The 18,736-nt window shown below is 45.1% G+C and overlaps 1 protein-coding gene across 2 annotated transcripts in view; it reads right to left on the bottom strand.

Moving 5' to 3' along the window:
• LOC144936478 (SH3 and multiple ankyrin repeat domains protein 2-like) overlaps positions 1–18,736 on the bottom strand; it is a 672,911-nt gene that overhangs the window by 288,092 nt on the left and 366,083 nt on the right. For both annotated transcript variants that reach the window (XM_078863558.1, XM_078863557.1), the window contains 3 exons: positions 17,157–17,790; positions 12,886–13,097; positions 1,966–2,076 (listed from right to left, as the gene is read on the bottom strand). In XM_078863558.1, coding sequence (XP_078719684.1) covers positions 1,966–2,076; positions 12,886–13,097; positions 17,157–17,790 — 957 coding nt within the window. The remainder of the gene's footprint in view (positions 1–1,965; positions 2,077–12,885; positions 13,098–17,156; positions 17,791–18,736) is intronic.

Here is an 18,736-nt window from a genome sequence, read left to right on the forward strand (position 1 = left end):
TCTGTGCTGTGGTCAATATTATGACTAACGAGGCCAGAATGTGACTGCTTTACAACCCCACCATATGCTGTTTTAACTTAATAAACGTTTGCAAATGCATGGCTGAACCGTGATCTCTTTTTACCATTTTTATTCACCACATACTATTTTTCTTTTGCTGATAATATAGAGCTCATTAAAGAGTGCGTGATGGTGTACTCTTGCGCGTTCACTTACACTACAATGGCAGCTGAAACACATCCAACATAAAACATCGCGAGACTGGGTAAATCAGCAGTCCAAGTTATTGTCGGGGTGCTTTCACATCTTCCAGGAGGAAGGCACCACGGAGACAAGTGACTTGGGGGCAGATCGTCTCAGCATCGCGGTGATGAACCGCACACGCGCGTTTTCATTGTATTCAATCGAAGCGAGTGCATTATCAGGCATGTTGCATTACAAACGGCATGGAAGAGCAGGGTGGCCAAAAACGAGCTATTGGATCTCATTGGCAAGGTGGTAAATGGTATTGACAATCGTGGCTTTGTACCGATGACACTGATTCGTTCATAATTGATTTGTTGGGTCAGAACCTGCGCGCGAATAAAATGCCAATGTGTGTCGTGCACCCTCCTCTACCTGATGATACAGTCAAATAAATAACGTTGTCACGTGAACAGACGTGACATTTTTTCATGCCTACGTGTTAAGCACTTAACAGATTACATTTGTTTGGACACTTTACAACGCAGTATTTAAATCAATCTTAATTTTAGAACTTTCGTGACTGCAGGAATTATTATTTGGTTCTTTCGGTTAAGTCACGTCTAAAGATAAAATAATAAATTAAATTAAATAATAGAATACGACGTTTCGATTGCAACACAAGCAATCATCATCAGGTATAATGAAATAGCGACATAAAATCTAACCAGAAAACTATAGACAGACATATTAGCAGACAGATATTACCAAGATACATAGCGAGAGCAACACAGGTAACAGAGAGGGGTGATCGTCTCTGTGGGGTGGCCTTAAATAGACAGACATTTAAGGCCACGATCACCCCTCTCTGTTACCTGTGTTGCTCTCGCTATGTATCTTGGTAATATCTGTCTGCTAATATGTCTGTCTATAGTTTTCTGGTTAGATTTTATGTCGCTATTTCATTATACCTGATGATGATTGCTTGTGTTGCAATCGAAACGTCGTATTCTATTATTTAATTTAATTTATTATTTTATCTTTAGACGTGACTTAACCGAAAGAACCAAATAATAGTATTTAAATCATCGGTTATAACTGCAGGTGCATTAGCCGTAAAATACTACCCACCATCCGCTTCACAGCGGACGTTAAAGATCCCATGATGCCATACGAAAAAAAGAGGAGGCTATTGTGTGCCAGCGACATGGTTTATTTTTGGCAAATCTAAAAATGTAACCACATATTCGTCATTTTGACTTTACCGCAGACTACGTCTGTGAAACATAGTGTCTCCATGATAGCCGTGCACGATAACAACGGTTTCGAATCCCAAGAGTACTAAATCATTTAAAAAAAAAATCCAATCACCTTTCGGCATTACGTCGTGAGAATTCTCACAGCCGAGCCACTCCACCTTTTGGTGTTGGACAACGAACCCAGAAGACGACATCACAAACTACGACCAAAGCCTCTTGATTACACGTCGTACACACAAGAGGCAAACGTGTTTCACACCCTGTAAAGAGTATTTGTCACGTGTCAAAACCAAAACGAATATTCTCATCCGAATGTAAAAAGCTGAATTAAGCGATTTTTTTTATTTACTATGATGGAATTTTTGTTAATTAAATGATGACCAGAGGTCATGACACTCTTTCGACCTGAGAACCTGGTTTTGTAACAGGTGTTGCTCAGATTCTCACCCACAATATCAGTGGTGCCAGCTCAGTCAGCCGACCTGGTATTATTAGGGAACGTCTCTGCGTGCGAGCCACTTACCTTGTACAGAGTCGTTCCTCAGTTTGATTTCTTCCACGCAGTCTGCAGGAAACCAGCCAACTCGACCTTTCACACTGCCTTCCCAGAATCCTCCTTGGCCAATGCTTAGCACTGTTATGAGTGGGTGGAAATGAACGCAAAAACGAGAGAGAAACATAATGTGAAGGACATTTGAGTGAACAATTAAAGTTATGTTTCAGAAGAGTGTTGGAAGTCAAGTATGGAAATGTTTCCTTCCAAATTAGAGTCTCTGGAAATGTATAGTGTTCAAATAAGACGTTTAAGAAAACTTATAAGTACTTATCTACAACAATAATTGTCAGACATCTATCCATGCAAAAGTACACGTGGCAAAGAAATCAACACGTTGAGTCGGCGTAGTGCAATTATAATGGGTTAAGTAAAGTATTAATAAAAAACAAGTAAAACGCTAATTAATAAAAAAAAATGGTTAAACATCACAGTGCAGAACACTCCTTATTAAAAGAGGCCTGCCAGTTCAGCTTCCATAGTAAACAAAATAAAACCAATATAATTATTCAACATTAACACAGCTTGAGATTGTTTTGATTCTTTTTTCACACGTACATAAGTGCCAGGACACTGTTTCCCTGCTCCAGCCAAGCAATGGGGCAGTGCTCCTCCCTGTCGCTTGTCCCGAGCCAGTGGTTAACAATTCCACATTCTCATGGCAGACAGCAGTCTCTATGTTGTTGATTCCCACAGTCGATGAAGGTTGCTGTTGAATTGACCGGGTGATAGTGCTTTCAGTGTTCGATCACTTACTGCAAGGAAAACACACGTGACGAGCTATACGTAATAATGAATAATAATTTCATGTGTAGCTATGTCGATTCATGGTGGTTGTTTTACCATAATTCCCCACACCGGGATTGGTTCAGATGTAAATTTTCATGCTATTAGATGTGGCTGGAAATTTTACTTAGGTCACCGAGTTCAAAGTGCAGGAACAATGAAGGATGTGTAATTAACACTGTGCCACAAGTTTTTATTTAGTCTTTTAACTTTGGGTAAGTCGTGAGCGTAGAGTTTCGATAATAAAAGCACAGGGTCTAAAGCATGGTGGGCTTTGGGAAACTAAACATGAGTGCTAGATTTGAAGCTTTCGTGACTGCAAGGATTCATACTCTTAGGTTTTTTCGGTAAAGTCACGTAAGTAAAAATAATAATAAAATAAAAGAATAATAAATGAAAATAACTCAATTAAATCACGACGTTTCGGAGGCAACACAAGTCTCCGTCTTGATACAGTAAATTTAGCTGTGATAGTCCCACCTGAAGACAAAGACTTGTGTTGCCTCTGAAACGTCGTGATTTAATTGAGTTATTTTCATTTTTTTTACCTACGTGACTTTACCGAAAAAACCTAAGAGTATAAACATGAGTGCACAGTGCATATCACAGCCATGCTTCGAGACATCAGTCGCAAATGCGGCAAAATTTGAAGATCTAATGATAATATCGCAATCAAGCAAACAGAGTAATCAGTAGAGGCGCTTAAAACGCGGGCTGCGTGGAAATGCTAACGAGATAAAACGCGAAAAATAACAAAACGTTTTACTTGCTACCGCTCGCCACACTGTGAGCAGTGACAAATCCCCGCATCTGAAAATCCAATTCCCGCTGCCTTATGGCCTCCTCGGAAATGAGTATGTGAAATGAAATGCCCTTTTTTGCGGAAACCAATGGAGAAATGAATTAATACTGTCAAGATGAAAACATTAAAAGCTCATTTGCCTCTAAATGCAGCCATTTGTGCTTCACTGACAACAGCCAGGGCTTCGTCAGCATATGGGCAAGAATCAGATTTTTTTTTAATTTGATATGAACCCAATTCCTCACAGTCAATCTTGACAATGGTGGCACAGTATTTGTTGTTGCTGGGTTTAAAATGTAGGCCGTGCAAACGCGTACGGATAATGCCATTGAAAAAGACACGTGAGTTTATGCATTTTTATTTCTTCAATTTACACACACACTGTGCTTAGTGGTGACTGATAGATGTTAACTACCTCACCGAAATGTTAACTACCTCGCCTGGTATACAGGAGGTCGTGGGTTCAATTCCGACCCTGATGCCTGCTGTATATTTGGAGTTTGCAAGTTCGACCTGTAGTCACGTGGATTTTGATCTGGGTCCCCTGGTTTTTCCATCCACATGGCTGCTATAAATGTCCACGTGATAATAATCCACTTCGTTGAGCTGTCCATTGTGGCCAAGTCGCTTTCTAAAAAACTTAACCCGTAAAAACAAAGTTTTCAGTATAAATCCTTTATATGCGTGGCGGCTAGAGTCCTCTCGTCCTCTGGCTTGAGATGGCTGCCACCTATGGGTCAGATGATTGCCTGCCACCATTAAGCAATTGGTAATTAAATATAATTTATTTTTTCCTAAAAAGTGTAAAATTTTGGGAAAAATTTTTCACGAAAATAAATTGTCACGCACAACGAGTCTGTGTGCAAAATGTCAGCTCGATTGGATCACGGGAAGTTGGTTAAAAAACGACCGAAAGATTTGCACGGTCGTAAGCGCGCAAGCAAGCAAGCGGACTTAATATAAAGGATTTAAAAATATTGGCCTTTGGAGGATAAGGGCATCGATCCCGTTACCTCTCGCATGCTAAGCGAGCGCTCTACCATCTGAGCTAATCCCCCACACACTACAACAAGAGCTAACCATACCTCATATAACTAACAACATAACACAATCGTGTTACCGACCGGTCAAAACGCAAACCATTTTGTTTGCGATTGCAAAAATAAGGAAAAAATTTTTTCCTAAAAAGTGGAACATTTTGGAAAAAAATTTTCACGAAAATAAATTGTCACGCACAACGAGTCTGTGTGCAAAATGTCAGCTCGATTGGATCACGGGAAGTGGGTTAAAAAACTACCGAAAGATTTGCACGGTCGTAAGCAAGCAAGTGAACTTAATGTAAAGGATTTAAAAAAGAGCTATATAGCTCAGTGGGCCTTACCTGGTAAAATAAAAAATAGTTTTTAGTTTAGTAAAATAGTCAAGAGATCACCATAACTAAAATGGTGTGGGGAGGCCTTCATCCATTGGTAGATTGGGAAAGGCCAATTTTTTTTATTCATGTTTTTACATTTTTGTATGTCCTCGATCTGGTTTGTCAAACTCTTTAGTTGAATAACAAATAAGTGGGAGTTATTTCACGGATGTATTAATCTTATTTATAATTGTTTTTTTATTGTTGAAATATATTAATTTTAATGCTATAATTTGTTTATAACTTAGTTTTTGGCATCACAGTACTTGTTAAGACTATATACACTGTTTTGATTTTAAAACATATGTGCCAAGACATACCTATATTGTTGAAAATCAAACACATGTCAAACCAAACAGGCCATAAATATAATGCCAAATAATTCTTTTTTTTTTCAAATATACTTTTTTTTACATTAACAAAAAAACCCAGTAAAATTCTGTCTCCCTTCTCCATTGAGCAACTAAATCCAGTTGTGGAATTGACACATTTACATGACATGAGTCAGATTCTCCACAGGACAACCATTGTAAATGTCTCTCAACACGGTACTCAATGTAATGGCTCAACTTACAAACCTTCAGATTATGCACTCCTATGCACAGCCCCACAAGGCCACATGCATTTAGTTATTTCCCCACCACCATCATCATCAGCCATGGTCAATCCACTGCTGAAGGCCACCCCAAGCCACCACCATCATCAGCCATGGTCAATCCACTGCTGAAGGCCACCCCAAGCCACCACCATCATCAGCCATGGTCAATCCACTGCTGAAGGCCACCCCAAGCCACCACCATCATCAGCCATGGTCAATCCACTGCTGAAGGCCACCCCAAGCCACCACCATCATCAGCCATGGTCAATCCACTGCTGAAGGCCTCCCCAAGGTGCCACTGTCGCTCTTGGTGCTGCGACATAACGATCTACCTAGGCACCTGCTTAACGAGCTGAATTATATCGCTCTCTCTCGGTAGATGTCCTCTCGGACGCGTTCCACCTTGGCCGCAACTCCCCTCACTATTCTCCTTCACCGTCCCTTCTTGCAACCTGTCCTAATTCACTTTTACATATCCATTCTTTAGCCGGGTGGTGCGGAGGTTTATCTGACGATGGTTTCCCAATGCTTTCAACGGCTCGCTCTCTCTCTCTCGTTGTAGAAGCTCGAGAAGGCGATGCTACGAAGTTCGCACTCATGAATAATACAGCATCTATAGCCAACATCGCGCTGTAGTACACAGGGATGTCACACCTCTTATGTAAGCAAGACCTCTTTCACCCCAGCCAGTGCTACACATGAAAGAGATATTGCAGGGTTTCACAAGCTGCAGTTCCTCGCAATCCACCACGCTACATCTTTCCGAGATCACCAATTTACTCTCCATTGCAATACAAATGAGCTAGTTCCATGCTGCACGTGCCAGATGATTGCTAAACACGCACCACATGGCACGCTAAGCTATTAACGCTATCTGCGTGAAAAGGAAAGTGTGTACACACACACGTGTAACATGTGTACAAAGACAAAGATCACCCGTATAGCATTAACATACTGTTGGAGCAAGTGCTGTTAGCGAGCACCTATGGATGCCAGCACAGCACACGAGGGGGTGGGTGGCCAGCACCGCGCTCGACCGCCTTTGTCTCCCTAGTAGCAATGTTTACACACCGCACCAGGTACTCATGTGAGGCTGAGTCGACCTAGAGGAGGCCCAGGACCGGTTCAGATAATCGTCACTGGTGTTGGCCGTGAGCAGGAATCGAACTCGGGACGCCGGGCTCGTGGCGCAGCACACACACACACACACAGACACGCACACACACACACAAACAGACACACACACGCACGCACACACACACACGCACACACATACACACACACACATACATACACACACACGCACACACATATACACACACCACACACGCACACACAGACACACAGACACACACGCTGTGATCTCGAGAATCATTTGAATCGGCTCTATGAACGCAGACAGCGTCAGTTTCCGAGAGCACAATCATTGGGCAGGTGGCACGCGGAATGAGTTCATTTGAATAGGGAGGAGTACGTTGGCAAATGCGGGAAGACGCAGCGTAGTGGTCCGTGAGGACTAGAGTATGGGAAACGAACGCCGCGATATTGCAACACGTTTTTGTTGTTGTTGTTGCTCTCTGTTCAAATTTATATATTTATGTAGATACTTAATTATTTCGCCCTACCATCCCTCCCCGGGGTGGCGACGACGAGGTTATTTCCGGTCCGTGGGTCATTTGCCAGCTTGACGCAATTCTCCTCGATGGCTCCTGCGCAGCGTCATCAGATGGGGATGACTCGACGGAGACTGCTGCTGATGCCGGGGCCGTTGTTAGCACGCGGCGAGATTGAGACGCTCTGCTAGTTCGTTCTGATCAGATGCCGAGTCCCACAATGTACTGTCGTGTGCAGGGAGACTCCGTCCATCAGCAGAATACAATTTCGTGAAAAAAAATGTTTCATCAGATAAGGCCCACTGAGCTATATAAAAAAATACTCTAAGCGCATGCTGATTATATATGTGGAGGGAAAAACCGGAGGACCCAGATAAAAATCCACGCGACAACGGGGAGGACACTGTGATTCCAAATATACAGCAGCAGGCGTCAGGGTCAGGATCGAACCCACGACCACCTATATACCAGGCGAGGTAGTTAAGATCTTGCCACCATCGCGCCCACAATGATACGTGCCACTCATTGCAAGATAATTTCGAGAAAAACCTTTCCATTTTCTGCTCCATTAGGGTTCTGAAAAAGTCTAAACTTTAATTATTCAATTCAGGGCAAATGTACCGTAAAATTACAATATGGATGTCAGGTCCACTTTGCAATATTTAACTTAACATTTTCCAAAAAATTTCGTCACATTGTAAGTGCTATGCAATCGGGTCCTGCGCACATGCTGCATGGATTGTTGCATCGCAGGATTGAAAAATGTGGTGGGGAGGCCTTCATCCAGCAGTGGACTGACCATCGCTGATGATGGTGGTGGCTTGAAGAGGCCTTCATGCAGCAGTGGACTGACTGTGGCTGATGATGGTGGTGGCTTGGAGAGGCCTTCATGCAGCAGTGGACTGACTGTGGCTGATGATGGTGGTGGCTTGTAGAGGCCTTCATGCAGCAGTGGACTGACTGTGGCTGATGATGGTGGTGGCTTGGAGAGGCCTTCATGCAGCAGTGGACTGACTGTGGCTGATGATGGTGGTGGCTTGGAGAGGCCTTCATGCAGCAGTGGACTGACTGTGGCTGATGGTGGTGGTGGCTTGGAGAGGCCTTCATGCAGCAGTGGACTGACTGTGGCTGATGGTGGTGGTGGCTTGGAGAGGCCTTCATGCAGCAGTGGACTGACTGTGGCTGATGGTGGTGGTGGCATGGGGAGGGCTTCATCCAGCAGTGGACTGAACATGGCTGATCATAGTGATGATGATAATGTGATATTTGTATCACTTGATGGCCATATTTCTGTAGATCTATTCAATTTGGAAGGGGAGAGAGGTTAAATGTAGTGTTGAAAGATGGATTTTTCAAGCAATTTCAATATCTGTGTTACTATGTGGATCAGATTGCTGTACCATAACAAAACGGATAGAAAAGCAACTTCTGCCTATGAGTTAAAACTGCATGTGGAGGAAAGCAATGAATTTCATAACAGGGTAGGATGAGCAACTTGGACATTTTAAATGGAACACAGCACAAGAGCACTGCAGATGTAATCAGGGAGGTGTTCCGAGGGTGGTGAGATTTTAACTACTCTCGCCTTGTATACAGGAGGTCGTGGGTTTGATCCCGAGGCTGACACCTGCAGAATATTTGGAGTTTGCATGTTCTCCCTGTGGTCGTGTGGCTTTTTCCCCAGGTCCTCTGGTTTATCCTTCCACATTTAGAAACACGCGGTTAGAGTAATTTGGCTGCTATTAAATTACACGTGATGAGGCACTTTATTTGTGGCCAGGTCTATTCTGAAGAAATAGCTATAAAGCTCAGTGGGCGTTACCTGGCAAAATACAAAAAAAAACACTATTTTTATAGTTGGCATTTACATTTACCGCGTGGAAGTGGGCAGGTTATCAAGATGCCCATAGGAGTGGCACCCAGAGGCCGGTGACCAGAGGTAAGAGCTAAAGCGAGACGGTGCTGGGACCCTGTTGTGGCCGGCCTTGATGGTGAGGCGCATTGCTGTGCGAAGCAGTCGTGAGGTGTGGTGGCAATGGGCATAAGCATGCTCCCTCCCACCTACCACCCCCCATGGGCGGTAGTGTCCCATCAATTAATGTACCCACTGATATGTTATGAATAAACAAATGTACCCACTTGTACATTTATTTATATGTGCTCACTGGTACATTTGTTTACAAAGAAGGTCGCTGCATCTCGCACTTTCAGATGCACTTCTGCGGACGTCTGGAACGCTCTTCCTTCCGATATAAGGAAGCCACTGGAGCTATGCACTTTTAAATCATCTAGATTGAAAACTCATTTCCTTAGAACTGCTTTTTGTGTTTAGTTTGTTGTCCTTCCCCTGCACCTCCGATTTGCACGGTTGGCTACGTACGGAGACGAAAGAAGTTCAACGTACATATGGACGCAGCCACCAGTCTTGAAATATTTTTTATGCTGCAGATTTCTGAACGAGGGTCTGAATGTACTTGCTGAGAGAAAACATTTCTATAGCCTATAACCTCCCACACACACACATGCACACAACAGCATCTTCTTATTATGGATGCTGTGCCAGGATGTGTTAGGTTGGCTTTACGAGCCTCACATGTCTTAGCCACATCCAACGACTCCCAGGTGTCGAATTGTAACATCGCAATGACGCCTGTCATGTTTCCAGTGGCAAAAAATATTCAAAATGACATCGGCTATGTGAGATGTTGACTGCCGGCATGCGGCCATCGACGGCAGAGTCAACATTGCCCCCCTTATTTAATTCAGTTTTAACTTTGGAGAGAGCTCTTCACGGGCAAATCACTAAGTTGACTTAGTAGCCGTCCATAAATGACGTCACTCACCTAGGGGGGAGGGGGGTCAGACATTTGTGACGATGTGTGACGAGGGGGGGGGGTTTGAGAAATGTGACGTCACATAAAAATGCGCAACTTTAAATAAATATAGACAACACGTTCTACTTAATTAAATAGACTTTTTAATAAATGTTTTCTCCTGCAACATCAGAGTGCAGCGCCACATTAAATACGCACTACAAAGACAATAGTTTAAAGCGATTTGATGCATGTTTGATTTTTTTTTGGGGGGGGGGGGGGCAGAGCTTTGTGACGTCATATTTGAGGGGGGGGGGTCTGACTTTGTGACGCCGTGTGACGAGGGGGGGGGGGGGCAAAAATCGTCCAAAATTGCGTGACGTCATTTATGGACGACCCCTTAGAGCGGTGGGGGGAAAGGACATGCACATTTCCTTGGCCCGAACGTGGCAGTCAGCCGACACTTGGTTGCCATGGAAACAAGGCCTTGACAAGGATTGAGCGTAGCGAGTAATCTCGTAACCTCGTGGCTGCTTGGAACCCCACAATCGGAAGCAAGGGTTTTGTTGTAGCTTTAGGTGTTTCAAATTATTTATTTAACATTTCTAGATGAATCAAGACAAGGTGTTTCCTTTCCTCAAGTGAGCAATGAGGCAGTGTTTTTTTTCCTTTTGCCGCTGAGCCAAAACCGGTGGTGGAAATTACACGTTTTATTAATGGCTGGGAACAGTCTATCCATGAGACAAGCACTGTTGATTTATCAGAAATGGGTTGAGTGGACCCTCGACTGGGATTTGAACTCACAGCTGATTGTAACTAGGGGCATGCTACTGCTTCGCAACCTGGACAAATAGCATTTGCAGACGATGTCCACGTGACATTATGTTAAAATACACATACACGTTCTTCAAAAATGTACATTCATCATGATTTTTTTTAAAGTTACGTAAAATAAGAGGTAATATGATAATAAATACATAAACTGGAACTTGTAATTCGATTGCCTCCAACAATTGTTATCCATCTTCTTGGTTCTTTCGGTAAAGTCACGTAGAAGGGAAATAATAAAATAATAAAAATAAAACAATCAAATACATCATAAAATTTCCCTTCTACGTGACTTTACCGAAAGAACCAAGAAGATGAATCCCTGCAGTCACGAAAGCTTTAAATCGAAATTGTTATCCATTTACATCTCACCGGCATCCCTAACTGCACGTTGAGTGCAGAAAAGATTCACAGTGTCGTTCAAGTGCCGCCTTGTGGCTGTTTGGAGCATATGAAGCGTGCCCCTGTTTAGCCATTAAGCTTTGCGAGTGTGAACATCATCAGTCCCAAAGCACAAACCTCTGTTGGTTTGGCTAAAGTTTCCGAGGTCTGTGAAACCCAATGGTCTCTCACCTGGATCAATAACCATCATTATTTCAACTATTAACATTCACAGAATTCGCTCGCTCTCGCAGAAGTAAAATGATTCGGATGCATGAGGAACCACAGACACCCCATGAAGGTGGCCACACGAGGAGCCGATGCCAACAATTGCCCAAACTCTGCGGTAATCTATATATGAAGGTGTTATCAGCCAATTATAGGGTGTTTACATGTGGGAGGAAACCAGAGCATCTGTAAAAATAAAGGACACAAAAAAACATTAATTTATGCAAATACCCTATCCGTTATTTTTTTTCTTTAAAAGTGACCACGTGTAGGCCAGGTAAGGGAGAACAGGTCAATATTGGATTCTTGACAAGTCCAATTTTTGAGCTCAGCAGAGCTTGCTCAAGAGTTCTGACATGGCCATTATAAACACCTAAACAAACTTAAGCACAAAGTCCATGGCTTAAAAGCAGCATCTACACAGTACCGGCTCAGTGGCTCTGGCACAGCCATTGCGAGGTACTGGTGAAGAATAAACACTTTCAAGGCTTGAACCCAGTATCTCAAACAGAGCTATCTCATCACCTGCAACAGCAGCGCTGGCTCAGTGACTGCCTCACAAAATGTGACCCCCTTAGAGACCAAAAGAGACACCCAGCACCGAAGGACTTGAAACTATAATCTCAGCAGTGCTTTCTTTTATATCACGGTCATTGAACACAGGCCCAAATGTCCAAAGGGGAAGCAGCCACTTACAAACAGTGCTCTTCGGGATGTAATGGATGATGGGTAAATTACAAGTGTTTCTGGGTAGATCGCGTAAATATAAATGTGTTGTTAAACCCCCCCCACCACCCGACACAGCCAATTTGTATGGTTTGTCACATAAATAGAACATGCCAATTCGTTACTCGTACAGCACACCGGTGTGTTGGAGAGAAAATACACAACATTTACCATCTGAGTACGACGTTTCGCCAGTAATTACAACTAGCATCATCAGGCGATCTAACCTAAAAAAAACTATTTCATGGATGATATTGGTCGCGAAAGTCTAAGTGTTACACAGATGATGGGTAACACGCGTCTTGAATTGAGCAGGGTTACAAAGTTTCGGAAAATAAAATTCTCAGAGGAACCCCCAAAGTCGAGCAGTGCGAGCAAAGAAGCAGAACGAGAAAGTGTTGTGGCCCGCAGGGGGGTGGTTAAACAGGGCGTGGACGATGGGACTAAACCGTCAGTCTGATGGACTGAGTCCTCAAACAGGTGAAGGAATCACTGAGCAAGGTTCAGAGGTCAATCAACTACCGGCAGTACCGACAGAAGAGTGATAACAGATGACTGCCCGCCGATGAGTATGGGACTGGACTGAACTAGCGAGCGCTGTGCTGGATCGTCGCTCGACAGCAACTGCTTCAGGTCACCGGCTCAGAGGCTCAAGATGCGGCCACGATGAGCCAAGCCGCCCGCGGCGCCCCCATCCTCACCTTTGACTCTCTCCCCGCGGCTCAGTGAGATCTCCCCTTCGCCCTGCGGCTGGTGGGACCGCACCACCACGAAGGTGCGCCCGGGCACGGCGCTGTAGAGGCGGTGCTTGGGGCCCCCTCTGCCCGGCGGAGGGGCCATCAGCGTGAACGGTTGGGCCTGGCTCATGGCCTGGCTCACGATGGGGAGGTGGTCCTTTCCAGCCAGGCTGGCGCTGCAAGGAGAATACGATGGCCATCAGTACGCGTGTACATATGTCGAACCTCATTTGCACCGTACGTAGCCAACCGTGCTAATCGGGGGATTGCGAGGGGAAGGACAACAAACTAAACGCAGAAAGCAGTCGATGTCAAATGATTCACACCCCACCCCTCCCGACTGTACAACCAGGTCATCAACTGTCACGGTCACAATGTGATTGAGGAATAGCTGACGTTTTTTTTTCTCGTTTGTACCATCTGGTTCATGCGGGGTTTCCTCCTCTGTACTATCTGTCTTGTTTGAGCTCTCTTGTTGATTAGTAAGTACCAGCAATGTGGGCGATTTAGGGCGACTGAAATCGTAGATCCTCTTATCCGCGATGCTATCCGAAAATATATTCCACTTTTTCATGGATTAAAAAAACATTCACCGCTAAATTGTAAATAGTAGGAAGAATACGGCCACGGAAAATAGGAGTTTTCATTGGCCCTATAGCTCCCATGGATAGGAAAAGACATGGGTAATAGGATCGTGGACAGCAGCTCAACTGTACTACAACGATGGGAAGTCAACAGTGGCTGCTGGCCTATGGAAAATCTGACCTCCACAGTGACAATGTGAAATCTCTGACTGGCTCAGGGCCACCAGCAGAGGGATGGTGTTACACAATTGGTAATTAGAAGTTGTGAGAGACCTTGAATTATGCACAACGGCATAAATACGATTGCATCATTACATTGTTTTTTTGTTAACAGAGATTCAACGCAGTAATAATACTTCTAATTTATAATGCGTATTCCATCCTAGGATCCCAATACGCAATGCATGAAAATCAGTAAACAAAAACAAACCAGGGCAACCGACTGAACTAAAGAGGGAAGTCCAGTTTAAATAGATGGAGTTTCAAGCAGACTTAAATATATCTACCTACTCTGATTGCCTGATTTCAAGTGGCAAGACGTTCCATAGCTTGGGTGTCACGCTAACAAAAGCCCGATCACCTATAACTGGGAGAGCTGAGCAGTTGGAGGTCAGAACATCTTGAGAACTCTGGTGGATTATATATATGTATGAGTTGCTGCAAGTAATGTGGGGTGAGCCCTTTTATAGGCTTATAGGTTAATAGCGGTATCTTAAGTTCCACTCGGAATTTGACCGGTAGCCAATGAAGAGATAAGAGGACTGGTGTAATGTGCTCACAGAATGGTGTACGTTTCAGTTTCAGTTTCATTTATTTGGTATAGCCCTGTGAGCCATTCGGCTCTTGAATCTGGTGCAACCGCAACAAACAAAAAACAAAAACATGAAACAAAAACATGAACAAGAAAACATCTTAAAGTGACTATGTGCAAACAGAAATCCAGGAAAAGACAGAAAAATATTCCACGTGTAAGCGCTCTAGCAGTTGCAAGCTGGTGTCTGCTCAGTACTTTGCTCGGTATCTCAACCAGTAAGGCGTTGCAGTAGTCGAGTCAGTAGTGTGGAGCATTGTGGGTATTTTTTTAAATACATGTTTTCATGGATAGATGTGCTTTGTGGTGTGTTCTTATTGAGCTGGATAACTGCACCATCCACTTTGGCGGTGTTTGTGATATAAAGGGTGATCCATTTATATATAATACACAAAAATAATAGGGAAATTACTATATAGACAAAAGTAAATGTGATTTCACTATCAGCACTTGCCCCAACAGATTTGTACGGCTATCTGGATTACCTTAGCCTTTGTGTGAAGGTATGGTGCAGTTTGTCCCACGAGCGGTCACTCTGAAAATGTGGTTTTATTTTCATAATGATATATATAACATTATATATAAAATATCTTCATAAAAAAACATTTAGTGATTAATGTAAGTATTTTTTGTTGTATGTTTCAGGAATTATCCAAACTGACGAAAAATAATTAAAATATGCCCTCTTCTCAAAATCTAAATGTAATTTCTGTTCAAAAAATGTCCCCCTTAACATCATGCCCCTCTTTGACAAAACCTTAACCATTATTCATCATCAGCACCTCGCGTTAGCTCAGATGCTGTTAACGCAGTGTTCTTCGCGGGCCACTGGCAGCCTTTAGCGTGGCTCCTGGTGGACTTTCGTGCGGCCCCTGTAGTACCCCATCGTTGTGCTGTCAAACCCCAATGGTTTCAAATGTACGGCAGCCCTCACACCGATGATGTCTTATCGGTGAAAAGTGACCCTGAAAGTGGCCACTTTGAATTTGCCCTGAAAATTCATATTATTGGGTCTTTCGGTAGATAGGTTCAAATAAAATAACAAAAATTGAAATTTAATTTGAACCTATCTACATGACTTTACTGAAAGACCCAAGAATATGAATTCCTGCAGTCACAAAAGCTTTAAGTTATGGCCCTGAAAAGTGGAAAATGAGTGAGGCACACTACGTTAAAGCATTCAATGCTGCCACCTGCTGGTTCCTAGACTTGAACTGCCACGAGGCTCGGATGTGCTTTTGTGAGGGGACGCCGATAGGGGAACCCTAAAATTAAGAAATAAAACATTAGTCACCGGCTCTAACGGCTCGTGAGTTCACACACGGCAAGCGCTCGACTCTCATTGGCGAGGAGCTGTCACATGGCGAGGGCGCACAATCTGATTGGAAGGTTGGGGTCCTACTTCCTGCTGGTCCTACTTCCTCCCTTTATTGCTGCTGGTCCTGCATGGTGCACGAGCGTGGTATGACTTTGATGCCCCCCCCCCGTCGCCTGCACATTCCACAAGTGGTGACTGGTCCCATATCTGCATTTTCCATGGGTGTGCTAGGTCCCTCTGTTGATATGCAAATTTCTTTGTCAAGGCACCCTCCTCCTCTAATCCAGCTTAAATATACGCTGCCAAGCATGGTGGTGTTCATTCAGACGCTGTCTTTCCGACAGCCCTGTTCTTCACCTGAGGACGGCTGCTAGCGTTGTGGCCGACACGTCGTGAGAATTGTGTTTTATGATGTTATATTTTTATTATTTTATTATTTCCCTTCTACGTGACTTTACCGAAAGTCCAAGAAGATGAATCCCTGCAGTCACGAAAGCTTTAAATCGAAAGTTGGGGGACCTGTTAGGAGACACGAAGAGTTCCAGACGAGCGGATAAAAGGAGGGGATAGAAAGGTGATTCGGGGTGGCGTCTGGCAGGAGTGATTCCCTGATGTGCGACGCGCTGAGCTGTAGACGTAATGAAGTCTGAGTTCACGACTTACTCGGGGTGGAACTACTTCTCACTTGGATCATTTGCTGCGCAGTCTCAACACTGCCGTGGCAATGGAATATGCCTCTCTCTCTATTTAGTCCTCTTGCGCAATGGCTGGGCCTTTGCCTCAAAGCTCCCTGCAACCCGCCCAACCTTGAGCTCTCCTCTTCATATCACTGCAAGCACCCCACACCCCTCCACCTTCCTTCAAGTTGTAAAGCAGTGTCCGAATGTTATGCCACCGCCTTGGTGTCTTTCCCAACACCAATTCCAAAACTTCCCTCTTTAACCTTCACTTCTCAGAATGTGCCCAATATGCACTTTTTAAACCTATTTTTCTGGATTGTTCCCTAGTTCAATGTCACACGTGCTCTGAGCTCTATATTTGGAATACAAATTCACACCTCCGAAGGGCGTCTTACAACTATGTGACACCTCACATATGTGAAAACACTTTCAAATGGGATTTTCATTAAAAGTAAATTCAGGATCATCCTTGATCAGAGTTGGTGGTGGGTTAAATAAATTTGACCTTGTAAATTAATTCGGAAAAAAGCCAATTAGTATCAATTCAGCCTCATTTTCATCATCATCTCTCTATGGCGAGGGAGTAAATGTTCATGAAAAGTAAACAAACGTTCTCATTTGGAGATAAAGATGAATGAAAGCAGCATTTCCAAAATTGCCTCCGGGCTCCTAGTGTGAAGATAACAAGCCCTTGCGCGCTCCTCGTGTAACTATTTTAAAACGTATGTGGCATCCACTTGCAATCCAAATTAAGTTTTAGGAGTTGGAAAACGATTTGGGAAGCCAACCCAGAAAACAGCACTTGGCATTCGTATCAGCTTGGTGACACTCTTAACGCTGACCTGCGATGTACTTTCCGATGCTTCGGCGCTGGCTTCTGCGCCGGTTTCGGCTGTGTGCTCACAGAGGTCAGCCTCTGCTGCTGATGATTCGGGACTGCCACAGATGCCGCCGCCACTCCCCCCGTCCGACCGGCGGCCATCCCGACGGGAGGTGCACTGCACGGGGGCTCCGTCTTGTCCGCCCCGAGCGCCGCCTCCTCCTCCTCGGCCACGCGGTGCAGCGACGGCGAGCGGCTGCGCGAGCGCGGCGAGCTGCCGGCCGAGCGGGCGCTGCCCTCCGAGCTGCCGCCCAGCTGGCCAAGGAACTGCGGCGGCAGGCCGCGTACGGCGAGCGCGGGTGAGCGTGCAGGGCCGCTCCACTGATCCGCCCGCTGGGCCCCGGCTCCGCAGTTGGCGCCCGCCGAGCCGCGGGTGCCGCCCGCGCCGTTGCCGGCGCGCCCGGCCGCGATGGTCATGACGCAGAGCCCGGCGGTGCCGCGGCGGATGGACGAGGACAGGAGGTTGTTCTCGCTCTCGGCGCGAGCCAAGCTGCGGCAGTGAGCGGCGGAGCCGGGCGCCGCGGCGGCGGCGGCGGCGGAGGTGGTTGAGAATTGGCGCCGCCGGTTCGTGTACGCCGGCGTCTCCTGGAATGGCACTGCCACGGGGAGGGAAGGAGCCGTCGTTAGTTTAGAGTCGCTGACGAAATGACTAGAAGGCGGCGCGGTGGCAAGATGTTAACTCCCTCGCCTGGTATGCAGGAGGTCGTGGGTTGGATCCTGACCCTGACACTTGCTGTATATTTGGAGTATGCATGTTCTCCCCGTGGTCGTGCGGATTTTTCTCCGCGTCTTCCATTTTTTCCTTCCCCTTTTAGAAACGTGCCTTTAGAGTACTTGGCTGCTATAAATGTCCACGTGATAAGCCACTTCGTTGAGCTATCATTTGTGGCCAGGTCGCTTCTGAAAAAGAACGAAATAGCTCAGTGGGCTTTACCTGGTAAAATAAAAAAGAGTTTGAATAGATTAAATGCATTTTAAATAACTTTATACTTTTGTTTATGTGCATATGCGTGGTATGCAGATTGTTGTCGTGGTGTAGAGGTTAGAAAACCAAAGGTCAAAAGTTGGAACAATGGGCTTGAATCCCCCCCCTCCACCTCTGTCCACCCAGGAGTACAACTGGGGACACAACAGTCGATAGGCAGGTTGCTTGTGGTGTGGTTGAGTGAGGGATACTTCGGCATACAAAATGTCTGTCCAGCCTGGAAGAGAAGGCCAAAATACCCTCTACGGAGGCTCTCTAGAGTTCCCTACAAATGGAAGCCCTTCCACCATGAGTAGTAACAGCAAGCGATTGCTGGGCTGCACCCTTTAGCCTGAACGCGGGATGACCAGCGATACAGAGTAAACGTCCTTCGAAAGAGCATGAAAGTGCGCGGTCGAGTGTCGGGCGAGGGCGACATTTTGTGTGACGTCACGAGTCATAGTGACATCACCTCCCATGCCATTCCCAAAGCAACTCTGAGAACTTCGCTGACAGTTTTCATCTCGAAATACAACTCCTAATGCAGCGATAGGGATACAATTGGGATCACTGTGGTG

Source organism: Lampetra fluviatilis, chromosome 16 (genome assembly GCF_964198595.1).
Source record: "Lampetra fluviatilis chromosome 16, kcLamFluv1.1, whole genome shotgun sequence".
Taxonomy (NCBI): Eukaryota; Metazoa; Chordata; class Hyperoartia; order Petromyzontiformes; family Petromyzontidae; genus Lampetra; species Lampetra fluviatilis.